Below are 26304 nucleotides of genomic sequence, written 5' to 3' on the forward strand. Positions count from 1 at the left end.
TCTTTCCCTCATCCTTCTCTTTCATTTCCCATAGACTGCACAGATGCTCTCTCATCAGCTGGTCCTGGGTTTCCCAAATACACACACACACTTACGTGTGCACATGCACACACTCTGACATAAATAAATAAATAAATAGAAAGGTCAGTGAGCAGAGCAGCAATAACCCCTAAAACAGTACTATCAGAGGGACATGATTGATCAATTGAATTCCATAGCGGCTCAAAAATGTGGGATTAAGTAGTGTATTATACGCACAATGAGTTGAGGCATGATGTTCATTTCAAGTTCATTTCGCCAGCCCTCTGCCACCAGATCAGGCAATCAATAGGGGCAGCAGATATCATATATCACCTCTCTCCGTGCTAGGCAGAGAGCACCATAATCTCCCGCAAATTTAGAGTGACAGATTTGTCAAGATCTGAAGGGCCCCTGAATAAATGAAGGAAAAGAGACTCTTACAGCGACTCAGGAAAGCTGTGATTTCAGCTTCTTCACACAAAGGCATGGCCTGTGCACACGCAGGAGACACACGTGCACAGGGCTCTGAAGGCAGACAGAGCTGCAAATATCTGTGCATGTGTGCACAAATCTGTGTAACCACTCAGGGCAACTCACTAAGGGTAAAATCTAGTTTAATGACAATCAGTGAAAGTTTTACTGTGCATCAGTCCACTCACACCAAACACCATGTGGAGTTTAAGGCTGCCATCCTTGAAAATCAGGAATAGCCAAAACCAGCAGCCACAGACAAATGCCTAGTCAGGTATGTACTGTGATGCAGAACCTAAAGAATAAGAGAATAATTATCTACTGCAAAAATACCCATATGTATTAGTGTCATGATGTGTACAATCATACACACTGACAGACACGTGGAAAAATCCTCAAAGAGCTTCACAGGCTGCAGACAGGTTGAGGCTGATACAGAAACATTTTTTTTTCTGAGTCTGGACCCAGGAGTTCTGTGCCAGCTTTCTGCAGGGAAGACCAGAGTTCTAGTCCTCCTGAAATTCAGCACCTGCAGAAACAGCCCAGTGTCATATAAAACATGAAAACTGTACTGACCCACACAGTGTGCAGTCCACCAAGCCTAATCCTTGCTTTGTTTTCTTAGTCAAATCTGTCATGAACTCCAGATTTCAGGAAATTTATAACTTTTTCTTGGGCAAATAAGCCTGGGGAGAGGAGAAAACTCTAGGGATCAGTGCCAGTAAACAGCCTTGCTCTGGCTTGGGGTGGAAAAGAAAGAGAGAAGAGGCTGCTTGAGGGAAGGCTGCTGGCAGGGACAAATCAATATGTAATATTTTCTATGGTCTTGTGAGTGGTACTGTACTACGCTACTGTATATAATGTACTATTGATTATATCATATCGTATAATCACCTATAAACGGATATATCTCATAGCCAGAAGGCAGCAGGCTCAGTCGTAACTCTGGGCCACCAGTTGGGCGTTAACTGTGCCAGGAAAATACCATCTTGGCACTATCCATGAGCTAAAAGAGGAAGCAGCAGAATGGTATTGTTCTGGATGCTGCACAGTGAATGTCACTCCAGGCTCCTGGGAGCATCATGTGTCCATGAGCACCTCATGATTGCATGGAGGAAGGAAAAGGTCTATACAGAACCCTGGACCAATTTCCTGACAGACAGCAGATTTCTGAGATTCACAGACTGGAGGCCACTAAGAAAGGCTTAAGTATGAGGCATATTAGTGAAAATACAGGAAGATAATTGCAGCACAAGAGGGAGAACCTGATCTTAGATTAGTCAGGGTGATAAGACAGTCAGACTTGCATCTGATGAAGCACAGTAGGTAAGGATTCAGCACAAAGAGTATGGAGGTATATCAGCATGGATGAAGGAGGGGATTATTGCCAAAGTTAGGCTGAGATGTGACAGCAGAAAGATACTCAGCACAGTTGGAGGAGATTATAATGAGCAGACTTGCCTTAGATGAGATGAGGGATTATGACAGAGGAAGATTCACTTCAGCTGGGACAGGAGGTTATAACAGACAGACTCACCTTGGATATGACAGATGCTAATAGCAGGAGACTTACTCTAGATAAAAAGGGGTTATAACAGAGAAAAATGCACCTCATTTGAGTTGGGGGATAACAGAGGAAAAAAACATACCAAACCCAAACCCAGATAGGTGATCAGATGGTTTATCACAGGAAAAAAATCACTTTGGATGGGGCAGGGCATTTATAACTGACTCGCAGCAGAAAGGATGAACGGGCTGTAAGAGACATGAGATGGCACAACAGAAAGAGAGACACCCTGGAGCATGCCAGGAGGCACTGCTGTGAGGTTGGACTGTGTCAGAGGGCTGTTGTAGGGACAGAGATGCACTTCCAGTGAAGCTTCTACCAGAAAGCAGCTATATTCCTAGAAAGAACAAAGTAATTCAAGGAAGGCTGAATCCCACTGAGCAGGTGGGAATTTTGTAATTCCCACTTAGGTTTTGTAATACAATAATTCATTTTGGATAAGAAGGGAGACTGGCAGAGACAACTATTCATCTCATTTTGGAGGGAGTTTTATAAAAGAGATATGGGTCATGATAAATCACAAGCTACACATAGGTGAATGGGACAGAAACCAACATATGTTGGATGGGACAGCTGCCCCACAGGGAGAGATTGGTCTCTGGTGAAACACAGAGTCAGAAACCAGATTTCCCTGTTATCTAAGGGGAATGAAAAGCTTATCTATGATATGATTAGATGAAATTAGAACAGTGATAGCAGCTCATAGGACTGGGGAGCTACAACAGAGACTAGCTCCCCTCCAAACTGTAAGAGAGCCTTTTTCCCATTGCAGGCTCTCTCAGTCCTCTCCACTACAGCCCATCCTCAGCACTCTTGTTTCTCTGTGAACTGCCTCTCCAGTGGTCTTCTAGCGATGCTAATCGCTGTGCTTTGCTCCCATTTTATGCTCGGCAGTGGAGATTTGGCAATTTTTAACACTGAAAATCAGTGGAACCGAAACTCATCTCTGAGCTAAGCACCATTCTCCACAGCCTCACTCATCCCGGGCAGGAGAATCCCACAGAACCCACTGGAGCAGCCTGGCCACTCCGTCAGAGAGGAGGGGGCTCCTCTTGGACCCCTGCAGCCTCCTCTTTCCTCAGGAGTGGCACAGCTACCTGGGTGGAGGCACAGAGCCTCCCTCTTTCCTGCCCTGTCCTTGTCCTGCCTCCATTACCAATCCAAGCCAGGGTGGTGCTAACTCCCTATTTTCTCTGTGTGTGCCCTGCAGATGTATCCGAGGGCTCAGTTCCCAATGGAGATTCCCAGAGCAGCGTGGACAGTTTGCGGAAGCACCTTCGTGGCGACACTTTCACCCAGCAGCAGCTGGAAGCTTTAGATCGAGTTTTTGAGCGTCCTTCTTACCCTGACGTCTTTCAAACATCAGAGCACATCAAATCTGAGCAGGTGAGGGCCTGGCCTGGTAATGGGAACCCACAGGCACTGCGAGGATGATGGCAAGGAGATTCCCTCACCAAAATCCCTCTCCTCCTCTCTGTCCCTTGCTCTGACGCTGACCTGTTATTGCACATACCTTTTACAGCCCTGTCTATTTGTAACTGTATCACTGTGTGTCTACACAAGCTTTACCTCCTCTGGTAAACTTGCCATAAACGTGCACACTGTGCTCTCCCTACGTCCCCATGACCACTCTTCCCTCTCCACACAGACGTGTCTGTACCTTGCCATGAACATGCCTACCCCCATCCATGTTCACTGGCAGACAGCACTGCATAGAAACTCCTGCACCCGGAGATCACACTGGAGCCACAGGGTTGGGTTTAAATGGATCATTTTCCTTCATGGCCCAAAGCTGCCACTCAACTCCTATCTCCAACATAGTTTTCCACACTTCTGCAGCTCTGCCCACCTTTTCTTTACTCCCCCGCTCTCCCAGCCTTTTATCCCAAAAGCTGTTTGTCTTAATAAAATGAAAATCAAAAGTCTTTTTAAACCGCCCCAAGCCATAAACCAACAAAGGAAGAGAAGGAGAGGTTGGCTGTGGACTCCCTTCATCCCAGAGTCCCTGGGTTTATTACAATGAATAACCTTTATTTACTTTCATTAGACTATTAAGCACCAGCACAGTCATTTTTCCCCCTGAAACTCTGAGCAGGGCCCATAAAGCAAATCCAAAGCCTAATTGAGTTCATTTTAATTTCTCTCCGATCACAGCGAATTACTCTGGTGATAAATCAGGGGGCAGGCTCACCCCCAGTAGAAGGCCTAATTTGCAGCTAATTACAAAACTGATTTCTACAGGAAGATCAATACAAGAAGGAATTGGAAATGACTAGGCAGTCCTAGCCAAGCAGGGACAGGGGCGGGGAGGGGGCAGCATGCGTGGAACCTGCTGGAGGAGGGGAAGATGTTGGGAGGGGGCTGGGGAAGTGCATGGAAAAAACCAGAGGAGAAAGAGCAGAAAATCAGTTTTAATTTAACGTAATATTAATCAGAGCAACTTTTCCTGCTGTTTTGTAGCCTTCCTGGTTTCTCCAGCTCCCGCGTCTGGTCTGGAGGCTGCCACAATAAAAAGGCAATTACCAGAGCCTTTCGGACAGGACACCCTTTCAGATTCAATGGCTCTCCCCCTCCCACCCTTCTGTTAGCCATGTGGCTCCCCCCTCCCCAATTTCATACCCCAATGCACAGAGTGACAGAGGCCAGGGATGAGGCTCCTTTGTTTTTAAAAAGCTAGGACAGAGGTAACAGTGGAGGGGAGACAGGCGACCCAGGCAGAGACCCTGGCGACAGTGAGCCAACACTGGCTGCTTCCTACAGCCTGCCTGTCCTAGTCATGTCATTGTAGTCCTATGCCCCAGCTGTCCTTGTCACCAGGGCAAACACCTCCCATCTCCACTCAGCCAAGAGGAGGGGATGTGGATTTCCCCTTTCTTTTCCCATGGGCTGGCACAGACAGCCACCCCCATCCCCACAGCATCAAATGAGGGCTCAGCCATACCACAAATAACAGGCCAGATCCCTCACCTCTCTTCCCCTTCACACTGTCAAGCAGGCAGGTGGGATAGTTCATCCTAGGATACCCCCTCCTCGTCCCCCTCAACCTTCTTGTCACTTTATCTTCTCCATTTCCTCCTCCTCCTCTTCCATCTGTGCAAGGGTTTGCATCTCTCCTCTTCCTCCCCCCCATCTGTACACCCTTCCCTTTCTCCCATCACATCAATAGCGAGCTGTCTTTCTCCTCTCTTCCCCAGGGTAATGAGTACTCCCTCCCAGCTCTGACCCCTGGTCTCGATGAAGTCAAATCAAGTCTATCCACCTCTGCTAACCCAGACCTGGGGACAAATGTGTCAGGACCCCAGACGTACCCTGTGGTGACCGGTAAGCTGCCTGACCAAACAGCAGAACCAAGCTTTTTATTTATTTCCCTCATCACCATTAGCTTCTGCTTTTTCTGCTAATGCAAGATACCCCTCTGTGGCAAACAAGGAAAGAGACAGAAAGACTGTGGCGAACATAAGGGTTCAATAGAAGTTTGAAATTCAGAGTGTTGGCAGTTTTGGGTACACTTAGATGTGTCCAGGTGTGACTCAAAGATAGGCAAACCCAGATGTCATTCACAAACTTGTGTGCCCAGATGGGGCTTAAGGTTGGGATGTTGGTGGAGAACAAATATGTCCAAATATGCACTGTGATTTTTTTCCTTGGTATCTGAGAACAACGGGGTCATGGCTTACCCATGATCTCCACTTGGTTTTCTTTTGGAGAAATAATAGTTTAAGTTTTATTCAGCCCTGGCATTTGGAAGGGGCATTTGCAAATTAAAAACTGAGATCTGCTGAACTGCAACTGCTAAACTCCCTCCTCCTTAAATCCATGAGTCTCTTAGGAAAGCTGGCAAAAAAATTTGTTCACAGCCTTTCCTCATGCCTGGGCACATTAAACTCAAGTGTGTCTGGGAGAGTAGAAACTGTGAGCAAGCACATGAAAGCAGACAAATTGGGACGCAGAGAAATAAGAAGCAACCCCTGTAGCAGATGCTTCACTGAAACTTCCTTTTTGCTGGTAGCACATGCAGAACCTGAGTGGCACAGTTTGGCCTGAGGCCACAGGTCACTCCAACACTGTCCTGATACTGGTGTAGGCTGCCTGTCCTGTGTCTGTCTAGAGCCGTAAGGAAATATTCTGGTGTCACAGCCCTTCTTCTCGAGGCCTTGGTTGCCATCGGTGGCTGCTCACACAGCTACCACACTTGCACATCTCCTCCTGGGTAGCTAAAGAGGCTGCAAGGCTCAAGTGACTTGCCCCTGTTTGGAATATTCCCCTTATTCGACAACTTTTGTAGCCCCTCTAGAAACCTCGTGGCAGAAGTTGAGAAACAACTCATGACAAAGGTCTAAGTCCTGTTAGCAAGGGAAGAAGCTTCTTGTCCCTTGACCAAAAAGTTTTCCTCTGATGGCACAGAATCAAGAGCATTGGAGTATGTATCTCAATTTTTTCTTGCAGAAGTCCCAGGTAATAGCCCCTGATGTCAGGGCAGCTCATGGCTGAGGCAGGCTGTCATTGCTTGTTCAGCAAACATTGAGCAAATGCATATTGTTGCATGCAACTTTTGGCTACCGAGAACTTTGGGACTGGCAGGATTAGTAACAGTTAACTCAAACACAGAGGACATCCAGTATGTCTGCAAAATCTCATGGAGAACATGGGAGATGAACTATATTATTCAGGAAACGTCTAGAAAGTATGACATCCCAGACCTTTTTCATGGCTTTTACAGCTATCAGGCTTGATTCAGAGTCCTTGTAGATATGCAGTTTTTTAGCCAACCAGAAAAAAAATGGCTTAGCTGTGGCAAAAGTGTTCTACCTTTCTTTGTATTTGCAAAACTCAGCTGTCGTTCATCTACTGTTTAGCAGATTCACATCTCTTACAGGAAATATCTTCTTGTCTTTGAGGGGCAAAGCCAGTAGGAGAGCAAGGCAAATCCCCACAGCTAAATGTAAAGGTGATGTGTCCACAATCAGAGTTTAAGATTCAAAGAAGCCATGAAAATAGTTCTTTTTAGTCCTTTTGCCTAATTGAAGATGGTGCACTCTAGCTTGTCAATGTGAGAGGAGGCTTCCTAAAGGCTGGGACACTAAACAAGACTTGGACATGACTCTCACAAGGGTACAGCATGAGACAGATTTGGTCTCACAGAAGAGACTGTAGGCTGAGGAAAAAAATTTTCTTCATGGCCCTCCCACCCTGTGCTACCCCTACTCAGTTCTCTGCCACACTCCCAGCTCAGCTTGAGAACATCCCCATCTGATCCATCTGGATCCAAGAGTGAGAAAAGTTCATTTCAGACCCAGCTTGACATTCCCAGGTGGCAACTTAGCACTAACATCTCAATCTGTATGCGACATTTCAATCAGTGCAGAGTAACAAAAGCAGAACTATTAGCACTGGGAGCTGTTCACTGGTGGTAATGATGGAGAAACTCAGAAACTAGAAATGAAAAGGGGAAGAAAAAGCCCCTCAACAACCTGAAAGGCATCAGGGGAAGAGGGGAGAAGAATTTTTCCTGTACACTTAGGCCAGGATCCAATGTTTGGATTAATGGTGCTATTACCCAAGAAAGGACTTCAGATAATGCTCATTCTTAAAATGTTTTTGCTGGCAATTAAATGGTTGCAGGTATTGATCTTCATTGATCTGATGTTCTCAATTTGCATAATCTATTAAAGATGAATGATTCATTATATGTTTGCTATGGGGCTGGGCAATGCTTTCAGGAAGGACCAGAGATGTGAAGAACTCAGTCCTGCCTCCTAATCTACCCCAGCTAGGAAATTAAGGAAGAGGCAGACAGATTTCTTTGGTATCACTCAGCTCCTGATCCCAGGAGGGGATATTGGAGTAATATTGAGTATTGAATTGCTGGGTGCCTCTTTTGCTGCTATGATATCATCCTTGAAATGCCTCACAAAATGTCCAGGGCAGTCTGTGAATTCAGGTGATACCTGACACAAATGTGAAACAAACCTACCCATTCAAGGTACAAATTCTGTGTGGAGTCCCTTCACAATGTGAGATTTAGAGCTTCAGTCTACAGGCAAGTCTCCCCAGCTTAGTCTTCCCAGACAGAAAAACATATTACTAGGTCTTTCCAAACCACAGCTCTATGATACCAGATCATACAGTCTTCAGAAAGTCTTCCTTTCTGAAGACTTCAGAGAAAGTCCTTCTCTCTGGCTTATGACTAACTATCCTCAGCAAGCTCTTTCAGCTCACACCATTCTGAGACCTCACCCCTCCAAAAGCCATCAAACCCTCAACAATCTCTAGCTACCTAAGATCATGAAATGTAGTGAGATAGTTAAGGAATGGTGTTGCTGAAGTCCCTTTATCTGTCTGGGAGCTTCTTGGAACTGAAGAGCTGGAAATTCTGCAAAACAGGCAGCCTCCTCTTCAACTGGCCAGAAGGCCTTCCCCAAAGTCCTGGGCATCCATTCAAAGACACAGCTTAGCACCCCAGCTGTGTACAGCCCAGCCTTGCCTAGTATGGCCAGTATCAAACACTCCCTTTCAGACAATTATTCTACTAATACATCTTAGATGGCTCATTTATTACTCAAATCTCTGAAAGCAAGTAAACAAAACCATTTTTTTACTATGGAGCAAACAGGTCATCCTTATCTCTCCCTATTAAATATGTTCAAGGAATGTCCATGAATGAGTTGTCACTTAGTGACTTGCTGGACACTAGGCTAGGAAACCTACCCTGCTGTCCTTCATACGGAACAGACAATGCAGAAATTTTCAACTGTCCTGTGAAGATTCAGAGAGAGAAAAAAGTTCATGGATTTTACCTTCCTCCAGACCTCCCCTCTCTGGCATACAATCAGGGTTTTTTCAGTTTATTTTTTAATTCAGACATGAATGTATGCAAAAATGTTGGAATTACTGACAAAAAAGGATACTTGCTATACCTGCAAGACATAAAGTAGTATTCAAACAGAATCTGATTTTCAGGAAAGCAGTGATGCTAATCATGGGGAAATCACTGGCTAGACACTTGGAAAGATTTTCTGAAATGCTAAACAATCCTTTGAGAACTTTAGCCTCCTGCAGTTGCTATTTCCTTCATTTCAGATTAGCGAGGGAACCAAAGAGAATTTTGTTCAGTTCAATACCTGGTCACTTAAAATGAAGAAACAAACTCAGATTTGAAAAAAGCAGGAACATTAGTTTTCCTCAAATTAAGTGAATTAGAGTTGGTAGGAAAGAATGAAATCTATTATTTTTAAAATAGGGTTCTTAAACCAATCCAAATTCCTCCTTATAGCTATCCTTCCCTCCAGTTAATAAATAATTTTTAAATGCAAAACCTGCTTTGAAAAGCTTGCTTTTTCTGTTCTAATATATTTAGGAAGTCAGGGAACTTATGGTCATTTTATTTAATTAGCATGAATAATTACAAATACTGTTTTTAATTTAATTCTAATTTCCATCCAAATATAACTTGACACAGATAACAAGTAAAAAGTTAATAATCTAATAAAATAATAATATGGACTCATCATTCACTATTTTGCCATGTAATAATATGTGAAGACAAATTATATTAAACGACATAATTGCTTAAATAAATGTGCACATAATTCAGCCATCTACTTAGCAAAAACTGAAATAACTATGTTTAGGGTGAATTTTGTATTTGTCAAAATATCTGTTACCTCTCATAAAATTCAAGCTTGTAGCAAACAGCCTCACAGTGGAAATGTAAAACAAGTTGATCCAGCTTGCTGTTTTAAATCATGACTAAAACTGACCATTACATTCAGTTGTACTTATAACGTTACAGTGAGAGGGGAAGTATTTCCTTCTCCTTTTCCTTGTTTGTACTGGTGAAAAATCCCTGCCTTACTCCAGTCTACTTTAGCCTCTGATACCAGCAAGCAATGGCCCTGGTCCGGGCTTGACTCATCTGACATAAAAATCTGTTTAGCAAACTGCTGGGGGGCCCAAGTTGGCTTTGGTGATGCCAGATCTCAAATGCTGACCCCACCCATCAGCCCAGCAGCAGGGCTGCAGTCAGCAGCACTCAAACAGCCTCTTGGCACAGCTCTGGGTGCTCCAGTGCCCTGAAAATGGAATATGATAATCATTCATGTGTCTGCTACAAGGTTGTTACTACCCTGCCTCACTAAAATGAAGGTAGTACTTTCTGTGAGCAAGCCTCTCATATTGAAGATGAGGAACTGGCAAAAGCAGAAGTCCACAGGACCTCCAAGTTTAATCAACCGTTTCCCCTCTTTAAGAAGAGATAGCATCTCCTTATCTAGTCAAGGAATTTGTAAAAGCAAAAGGTGTTACTATTCTTCTCTGGGACCAAATGGCTGAGAGTGATAGATGATCAGATGAATGATCCCTGAAACAGACAGGAACAGGGGTGAAGGGGAAGGAATCACATAAACTATTTGTATGCATTCAGTGGAATTTTCACTGACAGTAACTTCATGATGCTGAAAAAAGCAGCTGGTGGGCTCTAAAGGCATATTCAACTGAAGAACACAGAAATGGATGGGCCTAAAAGAAATAATATCTTTGCTTTCCTTAAATTAGCATTTAAGTGGACAATAGCAGTGAGTGAAAATAATGTCATATAATGACAATAGCAGTGAACTGGCCTTCCCAGTCCAATTTTCTTCAGCAAGAGGCAGCATTGCAGGCTGCCACACTCTATGTTGCTGGACAAAAGGGGATTTTTTAGAGAAAATAATTGTATTATATTGTCTTTCCAGCAATTTAAGTTTTGCCTTTTCTTCTGAGGTTAAATGAAGGATCCAATGAGTATGATTTTGATGAAAATTCTTGCGATGTATACATTTGCCCAGTGTAGCAAAGACTGTGCTTTATACCTGAGTTAAGCAGATATTAATAACTTTTGGTGTCTATCAACTGTACTGGATTCAATCATGCCCACTTTTTGTACAACCAAAATTGCCCACTGCAGTCTTTCAGAGAAATTGAGAGCTTAGAGTAATGTTTGTCCCATGTTTTTAAGTTTACCACTGCTGTGGGCTACCAAGGAAGATCTATCCTGTCTTGTGATCAGTAAAATACCATTATGATGGAACCTTGGAGTTACCTATAATGAGGACTGCATGAAAAACTAACAGGTTTTGCATTGCCTAGTATATATTTCAAAAGTATTTCGTTTAAGAGGCAACACTCAAGTCACAAAACAGCAAGGAATAAGCACATGCTACATTTCAAGACGGGTAGAACTTGCCAAATCCAATGGGCTGGGACTCAAGAAAGGCGACAATATAAACTCCACTGAACTTCTCTGTTTGTCAAATGCACAAGTTGCATGCATGTCTTTCTCCCCTCCACCCAGGACTTCAAAGCATATCTTCCCTCTTCAGCTCCATCTTTAAACAAATGTACTGAGAGCCACATGAAATAGGCCCCAGTAGAGTTCCCAAGTGATTAATTAGTATTCAAGTAGCTTCAAAGAGTATGTCCAGATCATAGGTCTACTGGAAGCTCCATGTTTTACTCTATATGAAGGGTATAAAATTTACTCTTCAAAGTAATATACAGAGTTAGCATGTCAGTTTACTTGGAAAGCAGCAGCTGATCAGATCAGACCAGACATAAAATCTAGATTTATAATATTCAGTTTAATGAAAAAATACTGAAAATACATTACAAAATTTGACGTGGGATGTGATGTCACAACAGCATTGACTCTTAGGGGAAAGCAGCCCAAGTTTGTTATGAACATGGGTGAATGTGTGCACAAACAGAAAAAAAAAACCTGAACACACAAGGCACACTCTCCAGTCAGTAGGAAGACAAGAAAGGTATAATGAGAAGCAGGCTAATCATAGGACACCTGTAAGTTCTTCTAGCAAAGGTCTGTTATGATCAGAGAAGAGAAAAAACACAGGACAGTATTTATTTTATGTGCAACTTGAAAAATGCTCTCACAACAGAAAACCTAGGAAACTAAGAATAGAAAAAGTGGTTATTCTGATACGACAGTAAGCAAAAGGAACAGTATGCTGTGGTAGTCCTGTCTGGTCTTTTGTATGGCTTTTGGAATTGGAGGCAAGATCACCACAAGGGAGAAAGTGATGTAACTCCACTGCCTATAGTGTAAACTCACCAGTCTGTGAGTTCTGAGGACCCAGTCCCATTCTGTTTACCACAATGAAACTTTTCTAAGGAATAGAGAACACAAATACAGAAAAAGATGTTTCAGAGGTGGGTGCAAGGATAGAATTCAAAACACCGGAGATAAGATTCAGCTTTGGCACAGGGCCCCTACACAAACTTGAGTATTCTTCTCTGGGCTCAGTTCCTCACAGATAAAAGAGTGATCCCTAAGCAATGCTGTAAGGATATGTGTTGTAAAGGGTGGGACACTGGTGTCATACAGATATTTGATAGAGACCTCAGGAAAAGACAAAGAACAGGAAACATTGTCAAGATGGTAAGTGGGTTTGAGTGGGTGTGTGAGAGCCATCCCTCATTCATGGATGTGCCATCTTGGTATTCTTTGTGTACTATAAAGAAAAGGAGCACTGGATGCAGATAGCTTATCCTCCAGGAAACCAGCAATGAAAAACAAGCAGCTTATGTAGTCCTCCAACCAATCCCCACCCCACTTCCCTTCCCTTCAGCAGCAGAGAGCATGATAAAAGCTGAGATGAGTCTCCATAGGAACCCAAAGCTGTGAATCTTCCTCTCACTCTGTCTGGCCAAAATCCCTTCATTCACAGTAGGAATTTAGGCTAGAGATCACTAGTTCTTGCTCTCCGACAAAATAACAGAGGAGAGGGCTAGAATGGAATAAAAACAACCATAACTCAGAAAATACAGTCAGAAAGAGAGGAGTAGGTGATTCACAAAATGTAGTCCTCTGCTATGTTTCCAGCTATATCCCCACCCTGATGACTTTCAAGTTTCCCCCATCATGACAGTGGGTGATATTTTTTTTGCCACCTATAAACAAAAATATTGTTTGCCTTTTAGAAGAATAAAGGAGACTGGGGCAGGAATAGATTTCTGCTGATTTGGAAAGGGGTTGCAAACTCACTCCACTCCCCTCCCATTTGATTCCAGGTTGGTATTCCAGCCGTAAGAGAAAGATATACCTTGGGATTCGCTGAAGGAGCCTTTCTAAGAAACACTCCCAACAAAACATAGACAAGCCACAATTGCACTGCTCTACAGCTTGCTGGCAGTAGTGGGACTTGGGATAGGCAGAGGCAAGTTCTCCATCACAAATATGAAAGAATTAGAGAATAGAGAAAATCAAAATTGAAAATATAAAAGATGCAGCTGAAGTTTGAGGTGGTTAAAATGAAAAATGAGACTGTGCCATTCACAGGTGGATAGATAGATCAATCAATTGATTTCATATACAGTGACATGCTTTGGAGCTATAATTCACTACTGGGGCAATTATTCCAGCATAGCAGTGGCAGGAGTTACACCAGAGACAGAATTCAGGTGCTTTTAGTCAGTGGAGAGTTGGACAACAAAGGAGTAAAAAATGGTAAATGCCATCCATCAGTAAAGATACATGGGATATAAATTATGTCTGTGCAGTTGCAGAGTGTAGAGGGAAAGATAGACAGATAAATAGACACATATAAGTCTGAGTTTTGGTTGTGCAATCATTCGCTGTCTGACCTTATCCTCGCCTCCTTTGCACTATCAGAGAGAATAGTGTTTAGCATTATTGTGTTCAAGTCTCTTTGCCATGTTACTGTTGACTTCTTTATCCCCCCACACACTGAGTAAGTGGCGACGGCTCTGGAAGGTGTGAGGAATTTTTCTTCATAAGCCTTGATGTGTTCAAGAGAGGGCTGGGCTCATCTCCGCTGTGAGTCTGACAGGGGTTTTAACAGCCTCACAACATTGGGACAAATAGCTCCTGGTCCCTTAACCCTTCCCAGCTTTGCAAGGCAAGGCCTAGCACTGTTGTTCCCATTGCAAGGGCTTTACACAGTCTTTCAGGCTGAAATCCTCTCTGTGGTGGCTGGGCAGAGCGGAAATCCAGGGGCTGGATCAGATTGGCCTAATGCTACAGCAGCTTAAGCAGTCTGTTTTACCAGAGATTATGGTTTCACTTACACAGAGCGCCTGAAAAATGCTGCGGTTTAGGAAGGATTATAGCTGAAAATTCCATGCTTTAAAAGAGAAATAAAGCAGGGGAGGGACTAGGAAACCCAACGTGCCTGGGGGCTGTGCAAACAGGATTAACCCCTGCCCATAGCACCTCTCGCTTCTGCCCACCCACGCTTCCATGTCCACCTTATTCTCTGCCCTTTCCTCTTCAGCAGCTCCCCACACCTGCTGTCTCTTGTATAAGAAAAAGAGTTGAAATAGGAGTATGGAAAATGCCCAGGACTGAAGCGTCCCCAGTTTATTTAAGTATCACTGCCAAATTACTTCCTTGAAAAATATCCCTTCACTCGCAGCCTGTGAAAGCCCAGGGAACTTTTGGGCCTCTGCCTGCAGATAGGTCTAGTCATCCAAATTATCTTGTATCAACATTATTTGGATAAAGGCTTCAAGCACTGCCAGAATGCTGGTAGTGACTCTGCCTCTTTGGTCTGAAAGTAAATCTGTGCATACCTTGCCTTGCAGAAGACAGAGGATGCAGGAGAAAAATAGTTTGGGGGGGTTCTTGATCTACAGAGACTGGCTCTGGCACATGAAGGCTCACTAGTGGGACAAGTAGGACAGTGTATGGTTGTAAAAGGCAGAAGCTGGGTGCTGATGGGCTGCCTATTCTGGGGACTTCAATTAACTGTAAAACAAAATCCAGATACTCCAAGTTCCATTCCCCACATCCTCCACAAAAGGTCCTTGCCAAACAGAGCTTCGTAGCAAAAAGGGAAAACAAATTACGATCCTCACTTAGCATACCAGTGACTACACTTAGTAGACTAAGTGAGGAGGAAGTGTATCCCTCTTGGCCAGGACTGATCCTTCCCAAGTAACTGAAACATGAGCGTATGTCTTTGCTGCAAAGAAATCTTGGTGATGAGAGACCTTTGCTGGCCACCCATGTTAGAAGTACTTGGAGTAGAACACAGATGGCAAACTATCATTTTTGCCAGGTAGCAAATCTCTAGGAAACAAATATCTCAGGGTAAACAGCATTCACAGAGAGAAATTGTGCAGCCCTTTATTGTCTAGGTGAGCACTACAGCCTCACAACAAGGTGCCTAAAATTAATTAGCCAGTTCTACATTAATGAAGTCAGATTTATGACCTAATTATATGTCACATTTCTATTTCTCTGTATAAATCAAAACCACCAGAACTAACTTATTTCATAGGCCATTGGCAATAGTTGCCATCACAGCAGAGAGATGGCTTGAATTTGTTTACCTGAGGATGGACGGTTTGGTAGATAATTTGGATTGGATCTGATCACATCATCCATGCTTTGCTTTCAGGTGTCCAAATACAGGACTCTATTACTGCTGACCCAACAGCAGTGGGTGTTCTGGAGTACCCATGCTTTAGGTCACAGAGTTCTCCAATTCTCAAACATCCTACTTGGCAGATAAGTTAGGAATAGTGACAAAGCTCAATTGATCAGAAATGGAGGCCCAATGCAAACAACAATAAAAATTAGATCTTTTACAAGTCCCCCACATTTCCTCTCTTCCATTTTGTCTCTCTGTCAAGGTATCTATCTGGCAAAACTACACTCTGGGAACAATCAGAGTCAGCCCTGACTGTTTTTATGGTTAAATCTCCAAAATGTGCCACTGTGAACAAGATCAATTGATTGATCCATCTGTCTACCCACCTATTAATTGCACAGTCCCATTTTTATTTTAACCTCAAACTCCAGCTATACCATTTTTGTCAAGCTTTTATGAAATTTGAGTAGAGAAGCTTTGGCCATTACACCCAGCAATCTGTTTAATAGATGCTTATAGCAAGGCTACTCTCCTGAGGAAGGTTACGTTGGGTTTGAAGAGAAAAAGCGGTGCAATTCCTTGGGCCAAACTGTGTAAGTGTAGCATCTTCATATGCCCTTGGCCAGCAAGAAAAAGCAGCAGGAAAGGGAGCACAAAAGCTTCAGAGCATTCTTCTTCCCAATCCTATGCTTGTTCCTGCCCTCCCTCTCCTGCATGTTCCCTCCCTCACCTCCTTCTCTTCTTGCCTCCCATTCCTCCCCTCTGCCACTGCACTCCATTCCCCTCAGCTCCTGCTGCTCTGCAGAGGCACACTGGCTCCTCTGATCTACTCCTAGTCTTTTTATTTTTATTTTTGTTTTAAAATTAATTTCCCTGTAGATTTTAACCACTCCATTTTCATTTACCCATTTTGTTCTTCCTCTCCTCCCTTCCCCACCCTCCTCTTCCTTCCCCTGTTCCCTTTGTCTGTCTGTGTCCATCCCTTACCCTACCACAGAAAACCTCTCCTCTCCCCTCAGTATAAAGCAAGAGCCTCATGGAGCCTCTCTCACCCCTTTCACCCCCACCACGCCGGTCGGCTCTGGGCAGGCTGATCTTCAGCCCTTCCACATGGCCCTTTCAGACGATGCGTCCACGCCTTGCTACAGTGCCTTCCTTCATCATGGTGCCCACTTTGGGCAGTCCAGCAGCCAGCCTCTGATAGCAGGTAACTGGCCTTGGCCACAAACTGAGCGGGGATGCTGTAGGCAAGGGGTTCAGTTTCGTCTGATGGGGAGGCAAGTAAATGCTGCAAGCTCTTTGAGTGCAAGTGGGAACCAGAGCAACCACGTTCCAGGTCTGCATCTGCAGTGTATGTTCTCAGCTCCATGAAGAATCAAAAAGTTTTCATGCCTGTCCTTCTTTTTTAGAATAAAATGGGAAAATACGCTGTAACTACCTCAAAGTGACTGGGTGTCCCAGTTGGATTGGGTTTGGGACTTAGCATAGAAACATGCATACCGCAAAATCCTGTGTTGACTCAATAGCCATAATGTCCCTGAGTACTGCAGGCACAGAATACAGTGTGCTAGCCTATGGCAGATGAAGCAGCGTGAAGATCCCAGGCAGCTCTAGGCCCGCCTGGGTTGCTCAGCATGGGTTGCAGCTACTAAGTCAAATAGACACAGGCAGTTGGTGAGCACTGCCACAGCTACGCTGTGCGCAGTATTTGAGTCACCTGATTTGGGAGTGTCAGTGTGAGCTGGTGCCTTCACACAGCAGACCAAGCAGTTAAGAAACCCAGCATCATGTCTGAATGTCAAGAGCAGGAAGGATGTGTGAAAGACTGAGTTTTACAGCCAAAGGAATACAGAACGAGGTGGCCTTTAAGGGAAGAGCAGAAGTGAAGAAATAGGTTGCAGAAGATGGCAGCATTTATGAGCAGCAGGCAGGAGGGAAAGATGAGGAGGAAGGTCAAGTTTCAGGTAGGTATTAAGGGAAACTCCTGAGCAAGGTGACAGAAGCAGCATTGCGGCAGAATCTCAGGGGTGACTTGGGTGAAATAGTGAGTATTGTCTTGGGTGATCACTGATTATTTTTCAAAGGATGTAATCTGGGCTTTTTCAGAACAGATAAGACTTAGTGCAGACCACACTAATACTCAAGAAACATATCTTCTTCCTAATACTCAAGAAATGTATTTCTTTCTTCTGCCTTCTTCATGTTCCTATATTATTTTTCTCTTTTGACTTAATATCCTTCCTTTGTCTTGTCACGTGAGATTTCCATTTCTAAACCTCCATGTAGGAAAACAGCAGGTAAGAAGGCTTGTGTTCATAAGACCATCTTGGTCCTACCTTACTGCAGCCAGTAAGAGCCTCTGAGTTCTGGGCACTTCCTAAGCCAAGAAGTGGCTCCGAAGTAGAAATATCTGGGGATACTGTTATATATGACCATCTTCTAGCCTAGAAGGCACTGTGTTTCTTGAGAGGCACATGCCTTAAGACTCTTACAGGGAATTAGACATGAAACAAAAATGTTCAAAAGTGCAAACAATGTCACAGTGATTCAAGTGCTGTTCCTCACTCAGAAAGTTCTTGCAGGAAGAAGAATGGCCGCAGTTGGAAGCATGTTATGAGCTAGCTTTGCCATAGCCCTGCAGTACAAGAATTTAATAATCCTGTCTACCTCTTTGTAATGAGAGAAGGTTATGGAAGGGGCCTGTTTGTATGTAACAGCATTTTAAGAGTTTCTCTGTGGGAGTCTTACTGATGTTACTGATATAGTACTTGTTTGTTATCTTCTTTTTCAAGACTGGGATTCTGATAAATGATCACTTTCCAACACATTTTCCATGCTCAGTTTTGAACATCAACCTCTGTGTGCTCATGTCTGAATAAAAACACAGGGGCATATGTGCACACATCAAGTAGCAGAGTGTATATGTGATCCCACCTGAATGAAAGTGTCAAAATGAATTAATTTTGCCTGCAGCTAGATAATGTTATCTCTAACTTTTCAGTGACACTGTTTTCTCACTCATCACTTGTTATTTCTCAGGTTAGTCAATAAATGAAACTAAAAGAACAAGAATTTTAAGCATAAAAGTTTCTTGCCTTAAACCAAAGTGAGAAAAAAATGACTACATCTACTAGGTGTTATTCATACAGCTTAACATACAGCTACAAGTCACTAAAGGAATGATGGCAATAAAAGAGTAAAAGAGTGTAGAATATTAATCCCTGATACATTATGTATTTATTTTTATCAGTATTGGGGAGTGGCTGGAAAATGGCTCAGCGGTTGTCTAAGAGGATATAAACTATGCTAGGACCTTCAGTCACTGATAGGGAACCTCTTCTGGAAGAAAGAATGAACTTGCATTTCTGTTTTCTTGAGTAAATCACCTCAGTAATCCTTACTCAAGACTGAAAGCAATGGCACTGGTTTTAGCCTACCTCATCCCAGAGAAACTTCCTCCCTTCAGGTTAATGTTCCATGCTTATTAGTTTTTGCTTTGCCTTGTAACTGTTAATTATTTCTGATTCCCCAGCCAAGGTTCATGCTTGTTCCAGGGCCTGCTTTTATCAGTTATCATTCCGCTGGTAGTAGAGCTAACCAAACACTTCTTCTTTCATTGGCGTATCCCAGCATGGTTCCTGTGACTCCAGTGGTGTTAATGGGCCTTACTTAGCCTGTCACTCCTAAAGGTGAATCAGACTCTTGCCAGGAGAGACAAAATTTAACAAAAGAATAACAAATAGCACAAACTTCTAGGTGAGCTATAGTTCACCGAGGGAATGTGAAAGGCTTTTGATGCCTAGAACAGGCTGACATCTCAGTAGGCAGTGTTGGAGGTTGAGCTGTAAATCTCTCAGCAGCTGTGGGGGAAAGATTATCTTAATTTATTTAGCTTTTTGTTTTGTTTTAGTTTTCTTTGTTTGTTTTGTTTTGCTTTGGCTTGAAACTCCCAGCAGCTTCTGAGATTATTTTAGTTCATTTAAATGCAATAAGCACTAACAGCAAATGCCCTTCTGGCTGGCCCATTTTCAGGCTAACCAGTCCAAATGAGGAAATGCCTCTGGCATCAACCAAGAAACCCCCAGCTGCACTTCCTAAGAGAGGAAAAATAAGCTACAATCATACACTAAATCCATACCCCTCTCTACTTCTTTGGTGATGAAAAGTTATGACAACCTAAAGTATTATAACAAAAAACTTGTACCTGTGATAAAAATGAAGTGAGACTCAAACTAATTTGCATGATCCTATTATTACATATAGTACACCAGCACCTGGAAGGAGTCCAACCATTATTGGTCTCCTGTTAAGCACTGTGCAAATGTACTAAAAGTATGCTCTTGCACCAAAGAGTTTGCAGCACAAAAAGAAGCACAGAGAGGTAAAGTGACTTGCCTAAAACCATATGCAGGTGAATGGCAAAGGTAGGAAGAGAGACAGGCATAGAAAACTCTTGGATCACTTCCCAGTGCCTTGCACATTGCTCATGCCCTAAAGCAACATCACCACAGTTTTGGAACCGCATCCACTGCATATAGACAGGACCTCAGCTACTCTGGCAATGAATATGCTGCCACTCTCTGCGCAGATCAGGGTCATTTTGATTTAGTTAAAATAGATCCAAAATCAAACCAAATTCTTTTGAGCCTCATCAAAGCTAAGTTTTTACATCCATCCTTACAGTGTGAGATCAAAAGTGCCCCAATCTTCACCCAAAATTTTCAGTGGGTAGACATAACTCACATAAGAGAAGGCTGTGCAGTAGTTGCCTATCAAGTCATGTGACAGTGGGACAAGAGATGATACCAAAACAATACTGGAAGATCTTATCTGTATTGATCACCCGTCCTGATTCTCTCCCTTTCCAGGTCGTGATATGGCAAGCACCACCTTGCCTGGCTACCCACCCCATGTTCCCCCAACTGGACAAGGCAGCTACCCAACATCAACTCTTGCAGGAATGGTTCCTGGTAAGTCAGCTGCCAACCCTCAGTAATGGTGCACACATGTCTGAACGCTTACCAGCACTGTGAGAGCTTTCACAGCTGGCTTGGCTATTGCTTTGCTGACTTGAAGAGCTATTCTTTTCATAAAGAAATCATCAGGAGCCTATAACCAATGTAGCCAAAAACCCTTTTTGTAACGTATCTCTTTTCCCCTAGTAACTGATTCACTGCTGCTATGGGCAGCTAGCTAGCTATAACCTGTGGCAATTAATTGGTAATTAATTAACCCTAGTATTCATTAACTAATGTAATTATTTTCCCATGACCCATGCAGATTATTATGTACTGCTCATGGCTCAAGACACTCACCTATCCACTAACTAAGGGTGACAACTCACCTCTTGTCTAAATCCATGGCCATCAAGCTGAAAATTATCAATGGCAATTTAATACCTACAGTATTTGAAGACCTACTGTCTATATAGCCTAAACTTACTAAGAACTCAGAAATTATTAACAGCGTTTCACAAGAAACTAACTATTCACTCTTAGCAACCAACTACTTAACCACCTCCTGTTTGTAAAATAGTGCCTCCAATCCAAGAAATTACCAACCTAATCCTACATCCAAAGACAAACTCTTTCTTTGATACCCAATGCTTTGGAGAAATACTTTATCTCAGAATTTGGATTCTCCCACTCTTTTGGAAGAAGAGAGAACCATTTACTCTAGGACAATTGAGGAGTTTATTACCTCAGGCTCTATTACCCACTCTCCTTTGATGACAGTTGTCCCCAGTAGATAAATGAAGAGGCAGGATTTTCTTTTCTCAGACATGGTAGCTCAGAACTCAGAACTCATCTGCCACTGATTTCTGCTTTTTATGGCCCATGGGTGTGAGTTGTGATGATTAAGGGGCAGGTACACAGCCCATTCTGCAGCCTCTGCCTCTGAAAAGATGAGTTCAGAACTGAAGCAGCAACAAGTTAAGGACAGAAAGCTCCTATATTATTATCATATGATTTGCCAGGGCTTATGGGTGGAAAGCCTAACTTAACTCTCACCCAGACCTCAGAACAGATAGTAAATGAACATTAACATCAGTGAGGACAGTGAAAATGCAACTCTTAGGAAATGTTTCCAGGTCAAAGTCTTAACATCTTAAAGTGACAAATCAAAGAACTGCCTGAGTTGAAACAGACCTTAAAGGTCACCTAGTTCCAACCACCCTGTCATGGGTGGACATCTTTACGGGACGTGCAAAGCCCCATCCAGCCTGACCTTGAACAGTTTCAGGGACTGGGTATCCACAACTACTCTGGTCAACCTATTCCAGTGGCAAATTTTAGGGCGTGTCCTACACTAAATTATTCAGGAAGGTGGTTTGGCTCCAGAATCAGACATGCACTAAGACAATATAAGATCAATTAACACCCCCCACACAACTCCCTCCAGTAACAGTAGGTAAATTCAGTTGACAATATTTAGATCATTTATGGTCAAAACTTATAGGAGGTCACAGCATATAGAAAGTATTAATAATATCAAAATAGCTGGCTCTTTGAGTAGAAACTGTTCAGTAATTGCTATGTAAGTTTAGTGTCCTCAAGACAAGGATACTGACTTCTAAACTGGGACACAATTTTTAATACCACTAATATCAGGAGTCACTTATGCAAGAATTAGGTATTTCAGCTCCTTGATGTGGAGGCTGCATATAAGATAGTAGTGTCCTCAAAAAAAAAAAAGCAACTCAGAAATATTCCCCAAAAGAAAAGGAACAGAATTATACAGAAAAAAAGTTAAGTTATACTTCAAAGTTAAAAAAATGATTCTGGTCAAATGGATATCTTCACATTAAATCTGATGTCAACATTTAATCAGAGGGAATTTTTCCAGTGGCCTGCTTGGGCATCCTGCAGTAGTTACTGCATCTTTCAACAGAGCATCAGGTTCTGGCTGTTTCAGTCATACCCCACTGGTCAGACCCAGCCAGGAAGCCCTTTCCTTCCTGTTTTCTAGTGTGACAGAAGCCAACAAGATGGAGATAAAGAGGCTTCCTGGGAAGAAACAGAAGATTTTGCTTTAATGGGTCACTCTGCAGATCTCTGCAGCCACTCCTTTGTGTCAGGGGCCAACAGGGGAAATATGAGGAAGGGTGTAAGAGTAGAGCAAGCATGTATTGGTACTTTCTTGAAAGATCTCCCATCCTCCATGTTGCAGCTAAGAAATTTTTTAAGCCAGACTTCTTTCTATTAATATTAAACCCTTTATAGGTTTTCCCTCTACAAATGTAAAAAAGTCTCCCGAGCCCATATAAGCCTTTAACATGCACAGAAACCTTTTGCAAAAAGCTCTATAGCTAAACTACATACTTTGTGAAAACTATATCCCTTATTTTTTCTGAACCTGCTAGGCTCCATTCATGCCTCATCATTTCTGTATTGGAAGACTAAACCATTACGATTTAAATACAGATGCCAAGAAATAGTGTCAGTAAAGATTCCCTGAGCACAGATTGCACAGAATGTAGGCCTCCTGAGATCAATTCTCTGTGCTGACTTGCAACCTCTGTTAAGAGTCCAGTCTGAACAATCAAATACAATGATGCCAATGGTTTGTTATGTGCCCTCAGGCCAAGAAAGTTCAGGAGCCAGTGCTTTAACTACGCTGGAAACAAGAAGCCAGCAAGATGACTACTCAGGAAGTATCTCTAAGAAAGCCACTAACATGCAAACAAACCTATTGTTCAGATGTGAGAAAACATGGGAAAGAGGCTCTGTCTTCTTTTAACAAAGGTGCAGAGCTAAACACACAACTGTTCAGAAATCAGATTTCCAACCCATTCAAAATTCTGATTCCTTGATATTTGCTTTCATCTTGCATTGGTATGAGGAGTCAGAACCCTGCAACAGTTCAGTTTGCAATCATCAGGATGAAACATTTCAATAACATCAACATGTTCTAGATGTCAAGACATATTAAAATAATGAAAGAACTGAAAGGAAATTAAATGAAATAAGAAAGGCAAAATGAAACAAAACAAGAAAGTTGAAACATAATACTTTGTTTCAATTTGCAATAACTTCAGAACTTTTCTTTCTAAAACTCTATTGGAGCTGACAAGCTCGAGCAAAACATTTCCATTTCAATGAGACAGCATTTTCCAGTGGAAAACTGTTTCTGAGAAGATTGCTAAACCAGGGCTAATCAAAGCTGCTATTTTCTACCCATGACAACCTTTCACTAGACTTCTACTCACACAGTCTAGAGAAAACCTTGTCTCCTGTAGCTCTACATTCATGCAGCATGGCCAGCAAATGCAAATGTCTCTGAGGATTATGCAGATGACCAGATACATATTCCTGCATTTGCCCTTCCTGTAACTTCAGGTCCCAGGCTGTAAACATGGACGAAGGCCAGTGGTCCTGAGCACACACTTGGAAAAGCAGGGGTTAGTCACTCACAGACAGATGAATCAGGTATTGGGCTACACTTAACCTACATATCTGAGAGAAGTTTCTCACAAAGGTAACAGAATATCTTTGATTCCTGTCTCAATTCTTCCTCTTTCCCAGAAAGGATGTCAAGTTTCTGCAAACTGTTTTATGCAGTCAGCATCCACTGCAGGAACTGAAGTTTACACAGAGCAGTGCAGAGCCTGCAGAGGGCTGGGGACGGCAGCGGCAGGGAGTCGTTAAACAGAATCCAATGTTGATGAGGAAATTACACTTGTTTCATTAGTGATCGGGGAAGGCGATAGCTCAGTTCCTCTTGGTCACAGTTGAGCTCAAAAGCTCATTATCCTGCTGCATGCATGCTTTCACTCCTCGTCAATAAACACTGTTTCCAGTGGCTGCCCTCCCTCCTCCCCACGCTCCATAGCTGTGGCTCTTTCTCCTGTGCTTAACCCATGCTTTAGCAACACTATAAACAGCTTAGGGTGTCAACTCAGCAGGGAGTAAGAGAAAAGTCTTGAAATATCAGAACACTTTCTCTCCATACAGTAAAGTTATGTCATATGAAACACTTCAAAAGCAGAAATTCTCATAAGGATAGTTTTTTTCTCCTTCTTTGGGAAGCAAACCAATTCCAGTATATTCCACAGATAAGTCAATTCAGCAGAGAAAAATCTGGACTGTGCATTGCATGATCATCTTCACAGGTTTCACCTATTCGTTCCCAGCTAGTTGTCAAATTTTCCATGCAGGATGTTTCTAGCTATGGAATTATGCCGAGTTATCATCATTAAAACAGTAGTTAGCAAGATCTCTCACACAAAATGAGGTTTTATACTGAAACTAAATGCTACTGTGACTAAAATATCTTTGGATTATTATTTGGTTTGATTCATACTCAATTTTGCACTGACTACTTTGGTTATTACCCTGAGTACCTTTAAAAACCTTGCTGGAAAGACTCTCTTCAAGTTTAAAGCAGTACAAATCCCCTAACTTGAACAGACTTCATTTCTACCATCTGAGAAACTGTGGTTTTGGCTTTACTACTCCAGTGAGAGGAGATTTGCAGAGATTATGCCATAATTAATTGACATTCTTTGGTAATTGTATCACAGGCATCCATCCCATCTTGCATTACCTTCTTTTCCTCTTCCATGGTATCTAGCAGGAACTGCCAGGTGCTTCTCAAACACTTCTGTGGTAACAATTCCACCTCTGCCTTCAGGCAGACCAGAAGCTAATACCTGCAGTATTCTAAGCACATAAGGCCTTTCAGATGGCCTTAATTGTCCACAGTTTGTTGATACTACATTAAATTGAGCTTATGATCAGATCATGTCGTGATTTTCCATAATAGAAACACACATGTTTAAGTTTGGGAGATTTGTTTATTTTGAATGCAGCACCAGATCCCTTCAGTTACCAAATACCCTGCACAGCCTTTTAAGAAACAGGGAGACTCAACTCCTTCTGCACAATAAAACTGAATGTTTTAGAAGACTCTGCACCATTCAGATCTTGGTTCAGAGTCTTACTAAGTCACAAAATTTGGAAGTATTTTGGTTTGGGCCCATTCTCCTAATGTGAAAAGGGGAGCTGTAGCACAACTTGTCTTTCAGATTCAGCACAGTACCTAAAGTGCCAATCATTAGAAAAACATTTTCCAGAGCTAGAATGCAGGAAGCTTTCTCTATAATTCACTAACTAAGCATAAAAGAGAGGTTAATCATGTATGAATCACTTTTCTGACTAATATCATCATCCAGAGTAAGAAAGAAAGTGATTCATGTGTTTTCCATTTTATTTTGTATTTAAGCACAGCCAACTCAGAACATTTCCAAAAATGAATGATACTCTTCTTCACAATTATGCCATCACCCTCAGTACCCGAATAAAAAAAATTTAGCAATACATATTGCACTGCTAGCTCCAAAGAGTTTCTTGTGAGCTTGTCCCATTAACCTTCCATGCCTGCTGTCTCGACACTACTGGAGAACCTCCAATGTTATTAATAAGAAAGCTGATAATTAAGTGCATAAAAACTTGCATATGCAGTCCTACTGCAGCTTGAGAACTGGAAGACAGAAGGCAATGAAAAAAAAAGGAAAAAAAAGCCACCCCACTTAAATAATTTATTTGTATTATTGAATTTGAACTGATTTCTTGATTGTGAAGATGTCAATTTTGTGATGCTTAATGGTACGGGTAAGCAACTTTGCACTGAACAGGCACGGCAGTGACTTGAAGGGAAGAGTTCCAGTTAGACAAGGAAGCTACATGCTCCAGTTTTCCTGCTGGCAAATAGATTCAGCATGAACACTGGTCTGATGGAACAGCAGACATTAATCTTTATTGCTTACTGTATTTCACACCTTCCTTGGTTTCTTCCAGGGAGCGAGTTCTCAGGGAATCCCTACAGCCACCCTCAGTACACGACCTACAACGAGGC

General features: G+C 42.6%; 1 protein-coding gene across 1 annotated transcript in view; it reads left to right on the top strand.

Annotated features, from left to right (window-relative positions):
• The window catches only part of PAX2 (paired box 2), a 90211-nt gene that overhangs the window by 54558 nt on the left and 9349 nt on the right, over positions 1–26304 (top strand). The window contains 4 exon segments of the mRNA XM_031064117.1: positions 3270–3445; positions 5254–5380; positions 20316–20417; positions 26247–26304. The exon segment at positions 26247–26304 is cut by the window's right edge and continues 1 nt beyond it. Of these exon segments, the coding sequence (XP_030919977.1) occupies positions 3270–3445; positions 5254–5380; positions 20316–20417; positions 26247–26304 (463 nt within the window).

Source organism: Geospiza fortis, unplaced genomic scaffold, assembly GCF_000277835.1.
Source record: "Geospiza fortis unplaced genomic scaffold, GeoFor_1.0 scaffold130, whole genome shotgun sequence".
Classification (NCBI taxonomy): Eukaryota; Metazoa; Chordata; class Aves; order Passeriformes; family Thraupidae; genus Geospiza; species Geospiza fortis.